Source organism: Aristolochia californica, unplaced genomic scaffold, assembly GCF_029961685.1.
Source record: "Aristolochia californica isolate CCGP_79_NKW_82.1479 unplaced genomic scaffold, dmAriCali1.0.hap1 SCAF_4, whole genome shotgun sequence".
NCBI classification, from domain to species: Eukaryota; Viridiplantae; Streptophyta; class Magnoliopsida; order Piperales; family Aristolochiaceae; genus Aristolochia; species Aristolochia californica.
The window spans coordinates 1053834-1065836 of record NW_027182103.1 but is presented as its reverse complement, the minus strand read 5'-3'; the positions used below and the strand labels follow the sequence as shown (position 1 = coordinate 1065836).

At 38.3% G+C, this 12003-nt stretch overlaps 2 protein-coding genes across 2 annotated transcripts; one reads left to right on the top strand and one right to left on the bottom strand.

The window, feature by feature from the left end:
- Positions 1–282: 282 nt before the first annotated feature.
- On the bottom strand, positions 283–1100 carry LOC137964055 (high-affinity nitrate transporter 3.1-like). Its single transcript, XM_068811321.1, has 2 exons — positions 941–1100; positions 283–843 (listed from the first exon to the last, which is right to left on the bottom strand). The coding sequence occupies exons 1-2, from the start codon at positions 1065–1067 to the stop codon at positions 350–352; spliced, it is 621 nt and encodes a 206-aa protein (XP_068667422.1). The 5' UTR covers positions 1068–1100; the 3' UTR covers positions 283–349.
- A 2940-nt stretch (positions 1101–4040) lies between these two features.
- On the top strand, positions 4041–11379 carry LOC137962872 (eukaryotic translation initiation factor 4B1-like). Its single transcript, XM_068809989.1, has 3 exons — positions 4041–5264; positions 9142–9561; positions 11026–11379. The coding sequence occupies exons 1-3, from the start codon at positions 4192–4194 to the stop codon at positions 11048–11050; spliced, it is 1518 nt and encodes a 505-aa protein (XP_068666090.1). The 5' UTR covers positions 4041–4191; the 3' UTR covers positions 11051–11379.
- The last annotated feature ends 624 nt before the right edge of the window (positions 11380–12003 follow it).

Sequence of the window (12003 nt, the reverse complement as noted above, 5' to 3'; positions counted from 1 at the left end):
ACTATCTTGAATGAAATATATCATATTCTGCGCTACTCTGTGTAAAGGCTTTAATTTGACTCCACATTAGCAAGTCTACCCTGGTTTACATTATGGAGAAGTTCATTCAAGTCGTTTCTCATATTTCAAACCGAGTAATTGTGGAAGGCTTCTCTACATTTTAGAAATTTGATAATGGCAGAGAGACTCAGATAACATATTTGAAGTTCATAGTATAGAAAACAAACAAAAACGAACTAAGCATTTTTTATCTCAAAAGACATATTGAAGACAGAACTTGAACTATGCACTCCTACAGTATTTTCCCAAACAACCCCATGGTTGCAAATTTGTAGCCCACAGATGACTCTCAGTTGGGTTGGGGAGAGGACTTCTTACCCTTTCTTTTCTCTACATAGAAGAAGAAAAAGAGAGACACCACAGAGAATGCCGAGAAAGCAGCGGCGGCGACATCAATCGAGGTGTGTCGCCCCGTGATTGATTCAATATCAAACAGGTTGCTGGTCTTCGGGCTGTTTGTACTTTGGCCATAAGCCACCTCATGTCCATTAGAATCAACAGCATAAGCCCTCACAAAGTAGGTGGCAGTGGGAACATCCCTCTCAATCTGCCACTTAAGGTTCTCTTGTTTGTTCTTAGTGTATCCCCTCTCAACTATCTTGATCTGGCAGGTTTTGTCTTTGTCAAGCTCATTATTGGTCTTTCTCCAAGCTCTCTCCTCTTGGCTGACCGGTGAATAGCATAGCTTTACAACCACCTTACTGTATTTGGCATCGACCCCAGCCTGGAGAGTTGAGTTTAGTCCCCATGTCACCTTGACTGTATCCTCCCCTGCTTTCAGCACTGCAGAGATGGAAGACAAGGGCCTCAGTTAATTGGATCACACCACCCTTAAATTTGCCATCATCTATGGTAAACACTTAATACTTTGAAGACTTACCTGAGCCCTTCTTTGTTGTTGTGCTGACTGTAAGAGTTCTGGGGATGGTGGAGAACAGGACAGCCCCGAAGGTTGATCCCAACATGAAGCAGAGAAGAATGGAGGCAATGAGAAGCCTTGGTGCCATTGGAATGAGACCTGAGAAGAAGAAACTGAGCTGTAGAAGTTTTTGAGATTGGTGAGGGGAAGTTGCAAGGCAGCTATTATATACTGACGCATGAAAGCAAAGCTGTAGCTCATTCTTTTTTCTTTTCTTTTCCTAAAGTCAAATCTCCAAAGTACAGAAAGGAAATGATACAGCCAAGCAATGTCAGCAGAGAATATATTATTATTAGAAGCAGTAAGATAATGGTGGCCCATTGAGAGAACCAAGAGGCAAGCAATTTTCTTCTGTGCTTTTGAATCCTTGGAAATAGGAAGGAGTGTTTGTATGAATTTCTTTTAACAAGTTGTCTTTTGATATTTCTTTTAATTAATGCCCTTCCCAATGTTCCCATGATTATCTTCCCTGTAGAGTTTCATTGAAATCAGCTCTAGTTTAAGCATGGACTCACTGTTTAATCTGCTAATCAATCAACCATTATGTGTAAACTCACTGTAATAGATAGAATAATAACCACAGCTTGTCTTGATTATTACCCATTTACTATTTATAAATCAATACATCTTTAATGGCTTTCCTCATATGAGGAAGACATGATAAGGAAGGTGACAACTGACAAGCCAGTTAGCCCTTTCAATTGGGAATTCCAGTAGTTTTTTAATGTGCAGTTGCCTGCATATCCCAGACAAAAAGGTACCTCCTTGACTTTGCCCGCATTGACTTCTCATATAGCCCAAGTGTCTTATTGATAGTCTGCAACAACTCCCCAAAGTTAAAGGTCACTTTTATTCAATTCATGCCTGGACAAAATGGCCTTTGATCATCTTGGACTGAGTTTCCCTCTCAAAGGGCAGCTCCCATTAACTTATTCCAAATGCAAACATGCCAGTTCCAACCCAGCTTTCTTTCTCAGAAAATTCAACAAACACCTGCCCTGCATTCGCTAAAACCTGGTAAAATGAAGTGTATCAGAGAATTGGGAGTGGGTAGGGCTGAAAAAACAAACAGTTAAGGTACAACAAGGTACATTGATTGGTACGGAGATGTAACATTTTATATTGATCTTCTGGTTTTTTTTTTTCCAATGGAACCCAGTGTCCAAGCTTCACTGAGCATTAATATTTCTTGATGCAGTTGTCTTGAATTAATCTACACATTGGTTGTCTCCCTATACCACATTCTAGAAAAAACCTTAATATCAATTTATACCGGTATTTTTTTTATCTTTTGCATGCCAAAAATTATAGTAAATTGACAAAATTTAATACCGAAAGTACGGAGTATTTTTCTTAATACGACCGCAATAAGAAACCATTAATTTGAAACTACACAGTTGTTACATATTTCAAGGGTACATGAGTAACTAAATCTTTTTATTAATTGTAAATACACATATTAAATTCTTTATTATAATACATGTATCCAACTTTGGAAGATTACTAAAGCATACACAAACCACTTCTAGTTGACACAAACCCTTTGTTGGTTCATATTGGATTTTCAAGTACTCAAAATCTTAGCTAGAAGCACAAAACTATAAGTTTTATAAGTTCCCAAATTATGTAATCTAAATCCGAAATCTTAAACCCTAAATCCTAAATCAAATAACCTTGTTTTAAGGCTATATTGCAATTTGGTAACACAACTTGGATTTTAGAGTCGCCTTAATTCGAGTTCAAGTCTAGGAACTAAACCCGGAGTAAGTTAAGGGAAGGTCACTCGAAATAGAGGGCGCAAAACCGACTCTTTGACCTAACCCACCTCTCTCAAATACAAGTTGACCTAGTGAATAATGACATAACCATGGTCAATTGATTATTCTTTTACTATGGATAATTGAAAATCAATGACAACTTTTGGAATGTGGCATTGGCACTAGCCACCTTAACATAACAAAAGCCAATTGCCCCACCCACATTGTTACCATTGTCTTTTTTAGCTCTATTAAGTCATAGAAGTGCTTTGTCAAATTTGTTGTCACATCATTCTTAGGTTAGTGTTTGGAGAAATGTCACAAAAAGCATAACTTTTGATGTGTCTATCATTGTACAAAAGAAAAAAAATCATAAATGCTCATAAAAACCTTAGCCTAACCATTACATTTACAAATTATTGCTTATATGTACATGGTTTAGATATCAACTTTTGAAGAATTTAAGCATAATTTATTTCATTAACTAAAGATTATTTTTTCTTTAGTTTATACAATTTTCAAAAGCTTTATAATAGAAGCACATTTTAGCTCTTGAAATTAATTTTTCTTTTGGAATTTTTATTAAAAAAAAAACCCGAGTAGGCGTATTTTTTGCCAAAGTTATTTACCTGTATACCCTTAAAAATATCTCATAAATATTTGTAACATGAAGTTTAATAATACTTACTTTGGTTGGAGAAATACCCAAAGATTTATGAAACTTGCATTAAATTATTTAAAATTCATCTAAGATTTAATGAAAATTATACAATTTTGTATATTTCCTCAAAATAAAAGACTAAGAAGTTTAGTTATAATTTAATTTAGGGAAATTAATGAGAAAACACATGTATTATCACTAATATTATAAGGGTTTGTGTGTAATTATTAAAAAAAACCCATATATGACTATGAAATTTCTAATATGATCAAACATCAACTAATGATGGAGTCTGACTCACCCCCTTCTACTTTATTTGAGTTCCCCTAATTCACTCTGAGTTTTAGGTTGAGTCAATTTATGTCTCTATCTGACTCAAGTTTCTAGGTATCTATGTCCGAGTCGATAAGTAGACCAATCTGGTGTGAGAGGGGGTGGGTCAGGTTAGGGGTTGAATTCCTTGTGAGTTCCGACTTGACTCGGTTCTTAAGTTTGGGTTGAAGTACACCTAAGAAGCCCATAATGACTCAGGCCCATGTGTTTTTTTTTCAAAAAAAGAGAAAAATAATAAATAAAAATAAGAAAAAAGGGAAAAAAATAATCTAAGGGGCTTACGGGCAGCTCTTCCATTCTCGCTCCCTTCCTTTTTGATTTTTTTGTTTGTTTGTTTGTCTGCGCGCAGACGAAAACCCTTCATTTAGTGCATGTGACCGGAGCTCCGGCTCCAAGAAGGAGCCCTGGCTCGTCTTGTTTCTTGATTCTACGACGACCCATTTGGATTTCAGATCTCGACAATGTCGAAGGGGTGGGGAGGAATTGGCGCCTGGGCCGCCGAGACCGAGCGGGCCGACGCGGAGGAGCGGGAGCGGCAATCGGCGGCTGCGGACATCACCCAGGCCGAGTCTCAGAGCTTCCCCAGTTTGAAAGCGGCTGCAGCCGCGAAGCCCAAGAAGAAAAAGGCGATATCTTTGTCGGAGTTCACCACCGGGACTCACGTGGGACCCGGGGGTGCGTCGAGGTTTGATTCGTCCAACCGATTGACGACGGAGGAGATGATGAAGCTACCCACTGGGCCGAAGGAGCGGTCGCCGGATGAGATCGAGCCCCGCCGATTCGGTGGTGGGTTTTCATCGTTCTCGCGCTCGGGGCCACCGCCTCGGCGCTCAGACGAGGGGGACGCACCGTGGGGTGGTGCTGGACGGAGGTCTTATGGCAGTGGCTTTGATGATGAGCGGCAGGCTCCGCCGCGTAGGGGTTCCGAGTACGATCAGCCATCCAGGGCCGACGAGGTAGATAATTGGGCGACTACCAAGAAACCCATTTCTTACGGCCCTGTTGATTCCACGCGGAACGATCGGGACAGGTACTCGACTGTTGGGACCGGTGGTAGCTCCCGCGCTGATGAGGTTGATAGCTGGGCTTCGGCCAAGAAGCCCTTTCCGGCGAGATCTACGTTTAGTTCAGGGTTTAGGGATTCGGCGGCGGATCGTGAGAGGCCGAGGCTGGTTTTGGATAAGCCGCGAGGGGATGCTGTTTCGACCGAATCAACTAGGAGTACGAAACCCACTCCTTTCGGGGCTGCACGACCTAGGGAGGAGGTTCTAGCTGAGAAGGGACTCGACTGGAGGAAATTTGATTCGGACATCGACACCAAGAAGATGAGCCGACCTACGAGCTCCCAGTCGAGTAGGCCGTCAAGTGCACAATCAAGCCGCCCTGAAAGCCCTGCTGGTACTGAAGTGGCTCCAAAGCCTAGACCAAAGATAAATCCTTTCGGTGATGCTAAACCAAGGGAAGTTTTGCTGAAAGAGCAGGGGAAGGATTGGCGGAAAATGGACTTCGAGTTGGAACATCGGCGTGTTGACAGGTTTCAACCCTTGTTTCTTTCCTTTTTTAAAATATTTGCATTTACCATCTTCTCTATTGAATGTAATGTTCTAGGCAATTTTGAAGCCTCATCATAAGTCGCATTGACACTCTAAGACTGATCGGAATTTTTCCCTATTTTTAAATTTTTTCCGGGTATGTGAAGGATAGCAGAAAAGAGTGAAAGTGAGTTGGATGAACATCGGCTTGACGAAACTGGAGCTCATGATGAAATTAATTGATGGGGAGCTAGCTAGAAATTTGGTTTAGAAGGTCTGAGACTACCTATGAAATAAGGGGGCTATGAAATTGTTGATGGTTAACTTTTAAAGAAAATTTTTGATAGTTAGAAATATCATATTAGTCTTTGATCAACAATCGAATAATATCTTTAATAATATGTTTTGATGTGTAACTTACTTTCTTTGGGGCCTATTTTCTTCTAGGAGCTTGATTAATATGCACGTACATGTTTGTCTGTGCGCTAAGCAAATAGCTACTTACCTACACCCCCTGAAAAATTGAAAAAAAACAACAACAGGCCGTTGGTGCCTCTTTCATTGTTAGTTTAAATGATTTTGTGTAAAAGATTTTGGGTTAAAGGAGAAAGATCTAAACAGAAGGAAATCATATTTATCATCTGCTTATTCATTTTCTTTCAATGTCCTCGAAAAAAGAATTTCCATGAAATATCTAAAGAGTGTTTGCATTTGCCAGTCATTTTCAATCTAAAGTTATTGTTTACTGTAATTGTTGAATCAACTTGATCAATTTTTTCCTCTGTATCTTTATAACATTATCATTGTTAAACCCTTATGGGAAGTTAAGAAACAAGAGAACTTAGTAGTTGTGTCCCATCATTGTAATTACCGTTGGTTCTTTCCTCTGGTTTGATGTATACTTAGGATTCCTGCCCATGGTCTGTAGTTCCCCTTTCTTCGTGTCTTTCTTCCTTGCCTAGAGATCATGGGCCTGTATTTCCCCTTTCTTTGTGTCTTTCATCCTTGCCTAGCTGGATCTCTCATATTTTTTGTTTGTCCTTAAATAAATGTTCTCATTGTTCATTGTCAGAAAACATTTCTCCTCCCCCTTTGTTTTGAGACCATTTATTGTAGGAGGGCTGTCCCCACTTGGGGCTTGACAATGCTCCTCTTCCCTTCACTTGTAATCACATAATAAGTTAATAAAATATTCCGTCAGTTTTTCTCACTATTCATGGAAAAAGGAAAAATAAAAAAGTTCACTAATTGTTTATTTCAAGGTTGTCTTATGTGGAATTTTAGCTGGTATTTATAAAATATCTTTCAGGTATGAATATTCTTTCCTGTTGAAGTGTATACAGCAATGCATCTTTTACTTCTTTAGTTATTCTCGTCTTTTTTATTGAAAGAATGCAATTTTTTAAAAAAATTATTTCTTTTTATTTTTCTTTTTTGTTTTCGAGAACAATAGGATTCAGGTTCTGTACCATTTAAAAAACCATGAGTTCCCTTATTTGAGATTGAAGGCTTTCAAGCATACAGTTTATGTCCTTTAAAAAAAACATACTTTTTATGCTTCTTTTCTTTTTATTGAAAGGTCATTCTAACTTTTTTTAGGGCCCACAAGAGTTTTTTTTTTTGAATTTTTGAATTTTTTATTTGAATGTTGATTACATAGGCACTCACCCACTTGTTACCCCTGGTGAGACTTGAGCCCAAGACCTCATACTACTAAGCAGCCCCTCCACTCACACACAAAGCTACAAGTTTGAATATATGTTCTATTTTTTTTCCAAGTTTTCTGTGCTTAAGAATGTCAACTAGATTTGAGTTATTTTCATAAATGGTCCAAGGTCTGAGTTTGATGTCAACCGTTGATCCACACATGGCATGCCATGACCATGTTCATGGATATATTTTTTCAAAATTATTGTAACATCTTACCGCTCCTCACTCTTATTTTCCTCCTTGACATGACGTGCAGCTCTCATCGTGGCATTGCTCACCTTTTGAAAAAATAGATCCATATGCAACCGTAATGTTGGTGGGTAGAAAGTTCCACCTTTCTAAGTCTATACATGTCTTTTATGTCTGGAGTTAGTGTTTTATTTTTGAGACAATTGTTGTAGGAGAACATTGGTTTAGGCTTACTCGGGACAAACTTACTATGAGGTTGGTACAAAGTATATTATGGGGCATTTTTGAGGAATATGGCAAATTTTGGGAGCATAGATTAAAAGGATGCGAGTCAACTAGACCTTTTTTCCTTCAGGAATTCAACATGCATGGATATACTTATTTACTTTCTTTTTATTCATGGTATTGTTTTGTTTGAAATGATGAGTATAAGTTGGAAATGTATTTGTTTCTCTCTTCTGTGATGGTTATCTTATTTCTGATTGTTTCTCTTTGTGTGGTCTTTCCGTTTTCTTTTGTATCATATTTTCCCTGAAATATAGCATTTCCAACTTTGTAATCCATCCGTTGGGAGCTTTCCTTGATGGATTTCTCATTTTCATCATTATAAAAAAGTTGTATTTCCACCAAATTACGTTCTGAACATGTTTATATTAAAACTGACTGGTGCACTGGATTTGGTCGGGGAAAAAGGTACTGCAGCAACCATTTGGCAAACGTATTCAATTTATGCCTTTTCATACTAGTCTTGTTGGCTCTTTTGAGAAATTTGTTTTCTTTATCAAGATGTGCTTGGGCTAAATGCTGAAGGCTAGGACAGCAACCATAATGGTAGATTTTGACATGCTGAGAGAAACATTCGAATATAGCTAGGAGATTTCTGAACAAAAAAATATGGAATGTATTTCTTAGGGAGTGCAGAGTTCATTTTGAATGAGATGTCTGATGAGGAAAAATAACTAGGTAAGATATGATCTAGGAATGTGGAAGTGTTATTATTTGTGGAAGGAAACATGACTCAGAAATAATGTTGGCATGGGAAAGTTTCTGTGAGATACTGTAGAAAATCCCATTTAAGGTTCTGGTGTTTTGCAGTCTATATATTTTTGCTGATCCCAGGTCAAATAAAGAGCTTTAATAGTGAACCAGGTGAATCTACCGCAAATTTTGTCCCCTTTGTTCTGTAGTTGTGTATTATTTTTGCTCTCTGTATATTTGTATTACCTTTAGATTTCACTGCTGATGTCAGGTGAATCTGTGTTATTAGACCTGGACCACAGCAACCTGTTGAACCAGGTTCAACTGGACCTGCCTCTTCTACTGGGTCTGGAAGCACTAAAAACTATATTCAAGAACCGGCTGGGTCAGCCAGCATCTGGTTCGTGTGGGGGAGATCTACTTCCCCCCAGCTCACGACATTGCCTTATAGTGTACATTGGTGAGGGAGGAGCTCTATCCTCCCTGCCATCCGGGTCAGCCGACATCTGATTTTTGCAGGGAAGATCTTTTAACCCCCTCTAGGACACTGGCTCGGGATGGGCCTTGCCCTCCTCCCTGTTGTCAATGGCAGGGATGGCAGAGACTCTTCCCCTTGTTAATTGCAATGACCAGGGAAGGGGCCATCTCTGGTCCCTTTTTCACTTTCGATGAAGCCCAGGTCCCTTTTTCTTTCATTTTGAAAGTGTGCCATTATGAGATAGTATTGGGCCAACCAGTGGTCAAGCCTGGTTGACCTTGGTTGAACTGGACTGAGTCGTTTCACCAGATCAGTTTCTATAACATAGAGGTGCACTTGGTTATGTGTTTCTGTTTTTCAGACTGTTGTTTCTTGGTCAGTGTTTTGGACATTTTAAAGGTGGAAGATGTTATACTGCTAACTGTAACATGTATTTAACTTGAACTTACATTATAACACAAATTCTTCTAGGAATCTTTTTTTACATTGATATTGGGTGATGGTGTCAATCTTTGTGAATCCAGACCTGAGACGGAGGAGGAAAAAATGCTGAAAGAAGAGATAAATCATTTAAAGAGAGGCCTTGCCAAAGAATCTCAAGCTAATGCAAATGGTGAATCAGCTGATAAATCTGGTAGCCTACACGAGGAGCTTCTTCACAGGGAGAGGGATTTGGAGCTTCTGACACGTGAGCTAGATGACAAGATTCGATTTGGGCAGCGGGTTCCTGAGAGGCCAGGGTCTGGTGCTGGTAGAGTTGGTTCTGGACTTCCTGAGAGGCCACCTTCTCAATCGGGTAAGCAAGAGGATTCCGGAAGTATGGAGTTTATGGATAGGCCTCGATCTCGTGGAACTGCAGATACTTGGAGCAGGGGTGATGACAGAAGAGGAGCAGGATTTCAAGGCAGGGATAGGGGATTTATTGGCAACAAGGATTTGGACAGGTGAGTGTTTGTTACACTCTGATTATTTTTGTATTTTACTATTTTTTGTATTTACTTCAGTTTTTGCTGATATTTTTAATTGAAAAATGTAGTCTGATTTCATGTTAGTTTTTTTTTACTTATTGTAGGCTGTTCTTTAGGTGCTATTTTATTAACTGCCATGATAAATTGTAAAAAATGGTAAAAATAATTAATCCAGAAAATCCCAAAGTGACTAAAAGAAAGTAACATAAAATCCCCACAACCTGCCGTTAAAGGCACGGGACCTTTTCCTTACCTCCTTCCTTGTACCCCAGAGCATCTCTGTGGCAATAATTATAAAATAAAGAATGACATATATTTCATTTCTTTATCTAAATTATCTATAAGGAAATAGGCAAAAAATAAAATAAAAATAGTCAGACAAAGGGAAGAGGTGATTGTTGTTCAATTTTCTTAGAAAAAATTCGTGAGAGCATATGAAAAATGTAATTGATTCTTTTAGCCATCCACTGGGAGTTGCGGGTTGAATACTTATTCTTTAACATTAAATCCTATAAATCTAACTATCTAAGCGAATTACCTGTAAAAAAAAAACTATCTATGCGTAGATCTTGAAGAAGTATATTGTTTTCAAATGATTCGAGTGGGACAGCAAATGGTAGTTCTGAATAGTCAATATGGATTGTTTTGTGCATTGTTTTGCTGTAAATTCTTGTTTCCTTCGGGTCCTTCATCTCAGACTCTTTTATTGTGTTTATTTTTAATATTATTAATTGATTCTTAATGTTTGGCACAGAACTCTTTGACCATTATGCACATTAGGTTTAAGCTTCTCGTGTGGTCACATCTTTTGCCATCTGTTGTGCATGCTCCATGAGATAGTCAACCATCAATTTGACTGATAACTTTCTTCCCAGTGCAATTGCATTTTTGAGTTCTCATCCTCAGGGCTCTGAAACTGTTAAACTTCTCATTGTTTAATTAAGAGTCTATTTAAAACTGAGACATTCTCTTTAATTGCTGAAAGAGTTCAGGAACAAGGACTTCCATGAACTTCTAGGTAGGATTTTTCAAGTTCATCTACAATGGCTTTCGGTGCTATGCCTTTTTCAGGGAAGCAGAGCTGCTATCTGCCAGATATCTCTTACTGAATTGTCATTAGTATGAAATGTCTGTAATTTTTTACTATGATTTTATTAGGACACTTTGTATTTGTCTGCACTTGCCTAGGATTTGGACTTGTCATGTGCATTTTGTGGTGCATCAACTCGTGTTTTTTTTTTAAAAAAAAAAACTGAAATTCATATTCATCTGGGGATAGTTGCCTTTGCAAAAAATAATATTGGAACGGGTTGCCTCGTGTTGCATCGTACAGGAAGCACCCATCAATGGCTAAGTGGACATATTTCTTTTCTTTTTCCTTTATGTTCTTAGATTAATTTTACAAGGCAATCTTAAGTTGCTCTTCTTCTTCCTTTGCAGATCCAAGTCGAAGGACAGATGGTGAAGCTTCTGTTGGTGCGGTGGATAATTGTTTGTTTCTTCGTTTTTTACACCAAAAAAGTTAAATAATATTTTGGTTTTGCACTGGGATAACTTAGAGAAAATTCTTGGATACTGAGAAAGAACTCTTGTTTATTTCATCACTACTTTGATACAGTGTAAAATTTATTCTTTCTCTGCCTTTCTTTTTGGGGCATTTGGTCTTTTTGGTTTAGCAGCTTTAGTCAGCCTGTATGCATTTTATGATTGATGATGACGATCATACCTCATTATTATTATCCCATTTGACTCAGCAAATTCATATAGTTGATTGATAAAGGAGAAAATTTGCCTTTGAAAGATGAGCTTTTAGGCCCTAGTGGCAGATGGCGCTTGTTTTTTATACTTTATGGTGTCATAGCATCATCAGTCGGTTCAAAAGTGGGTGGAGATTGTGTTTTGGTGCATGTTTGGTGGAGAATTTACATCAGTGCTGCGATGAATCCTTTCTGCTGTGCATCAGCAAACTTGCTTGCAGTTTACATCTTCAAAGTTGTGCTTTTTTAGTGTACTTGCTTGCAGTTACATCTTCGAAGTGGTGTAAACTTGCTTGCAGTTTACATCCTTTCTGCTGTGCACATAAGCTTTTAACAGGTTCATCATCGCAGCCAAACTCCGCAGCATCTTCCACCTGAATGACACAGTTATTCATGTTTAAGCACAACTAAAACTTAAAAGGGAGCAGGAGTTATTTCTCTTCTAATATCAGCCAGACTTTAAACCCTGAGATACGGATTTTTAAGAACCCAAGGAACTAATCTTGTTCTTGAATACAATAAATCCTTTAAGAAACATGGCAGGTAATGTACCATGGTTCATACCCAACTGTTGGAAAGAGAAGGTTTTTTATCTAATTCATCTTTGCTACTTTGCATTTCTTTGCTGAACTGCAAAAAGGAAGAAAAAAAAAATCACAGA

Coding starts and splice junctions, on each gene's coding strand:
- LOC137962872 (XM_068809989.1), top strand. CDS start 4,192: ATGTCGAAGGGGTGGGGAGGAATTGGCGCCTGGGCCGCCGAGACCGAG. Junction 5,265..9,141: donor GAACATCGGCGTGTTGACAG/GTTTCAACCCTT, acceptor TTGTGAATCCAG/ACCTGAGACGGAGGAGGAAA. Junction 9,562..11,025: donor GGCAACAAGGATTTGGACAG/GTGAGTGTTTGT, acceptor CTTCCTTTGCAG/ATCCAAGTCGAAGGACAGAT.
- LOC137964055 (XM_068811321.1), bottom strand. CDS start 1,067: ATGGCACCAAGGCTTCTCATTGCCTCCATTCTTCTCTGCTTCATGTTG. Junction 844..940: donor AACAACAAAGAAGGGCTCAG/GTAAGTCTTCAA, acceptor CCATCTCTGCAG/TGCTGAAAGCAGGGGAGGAT.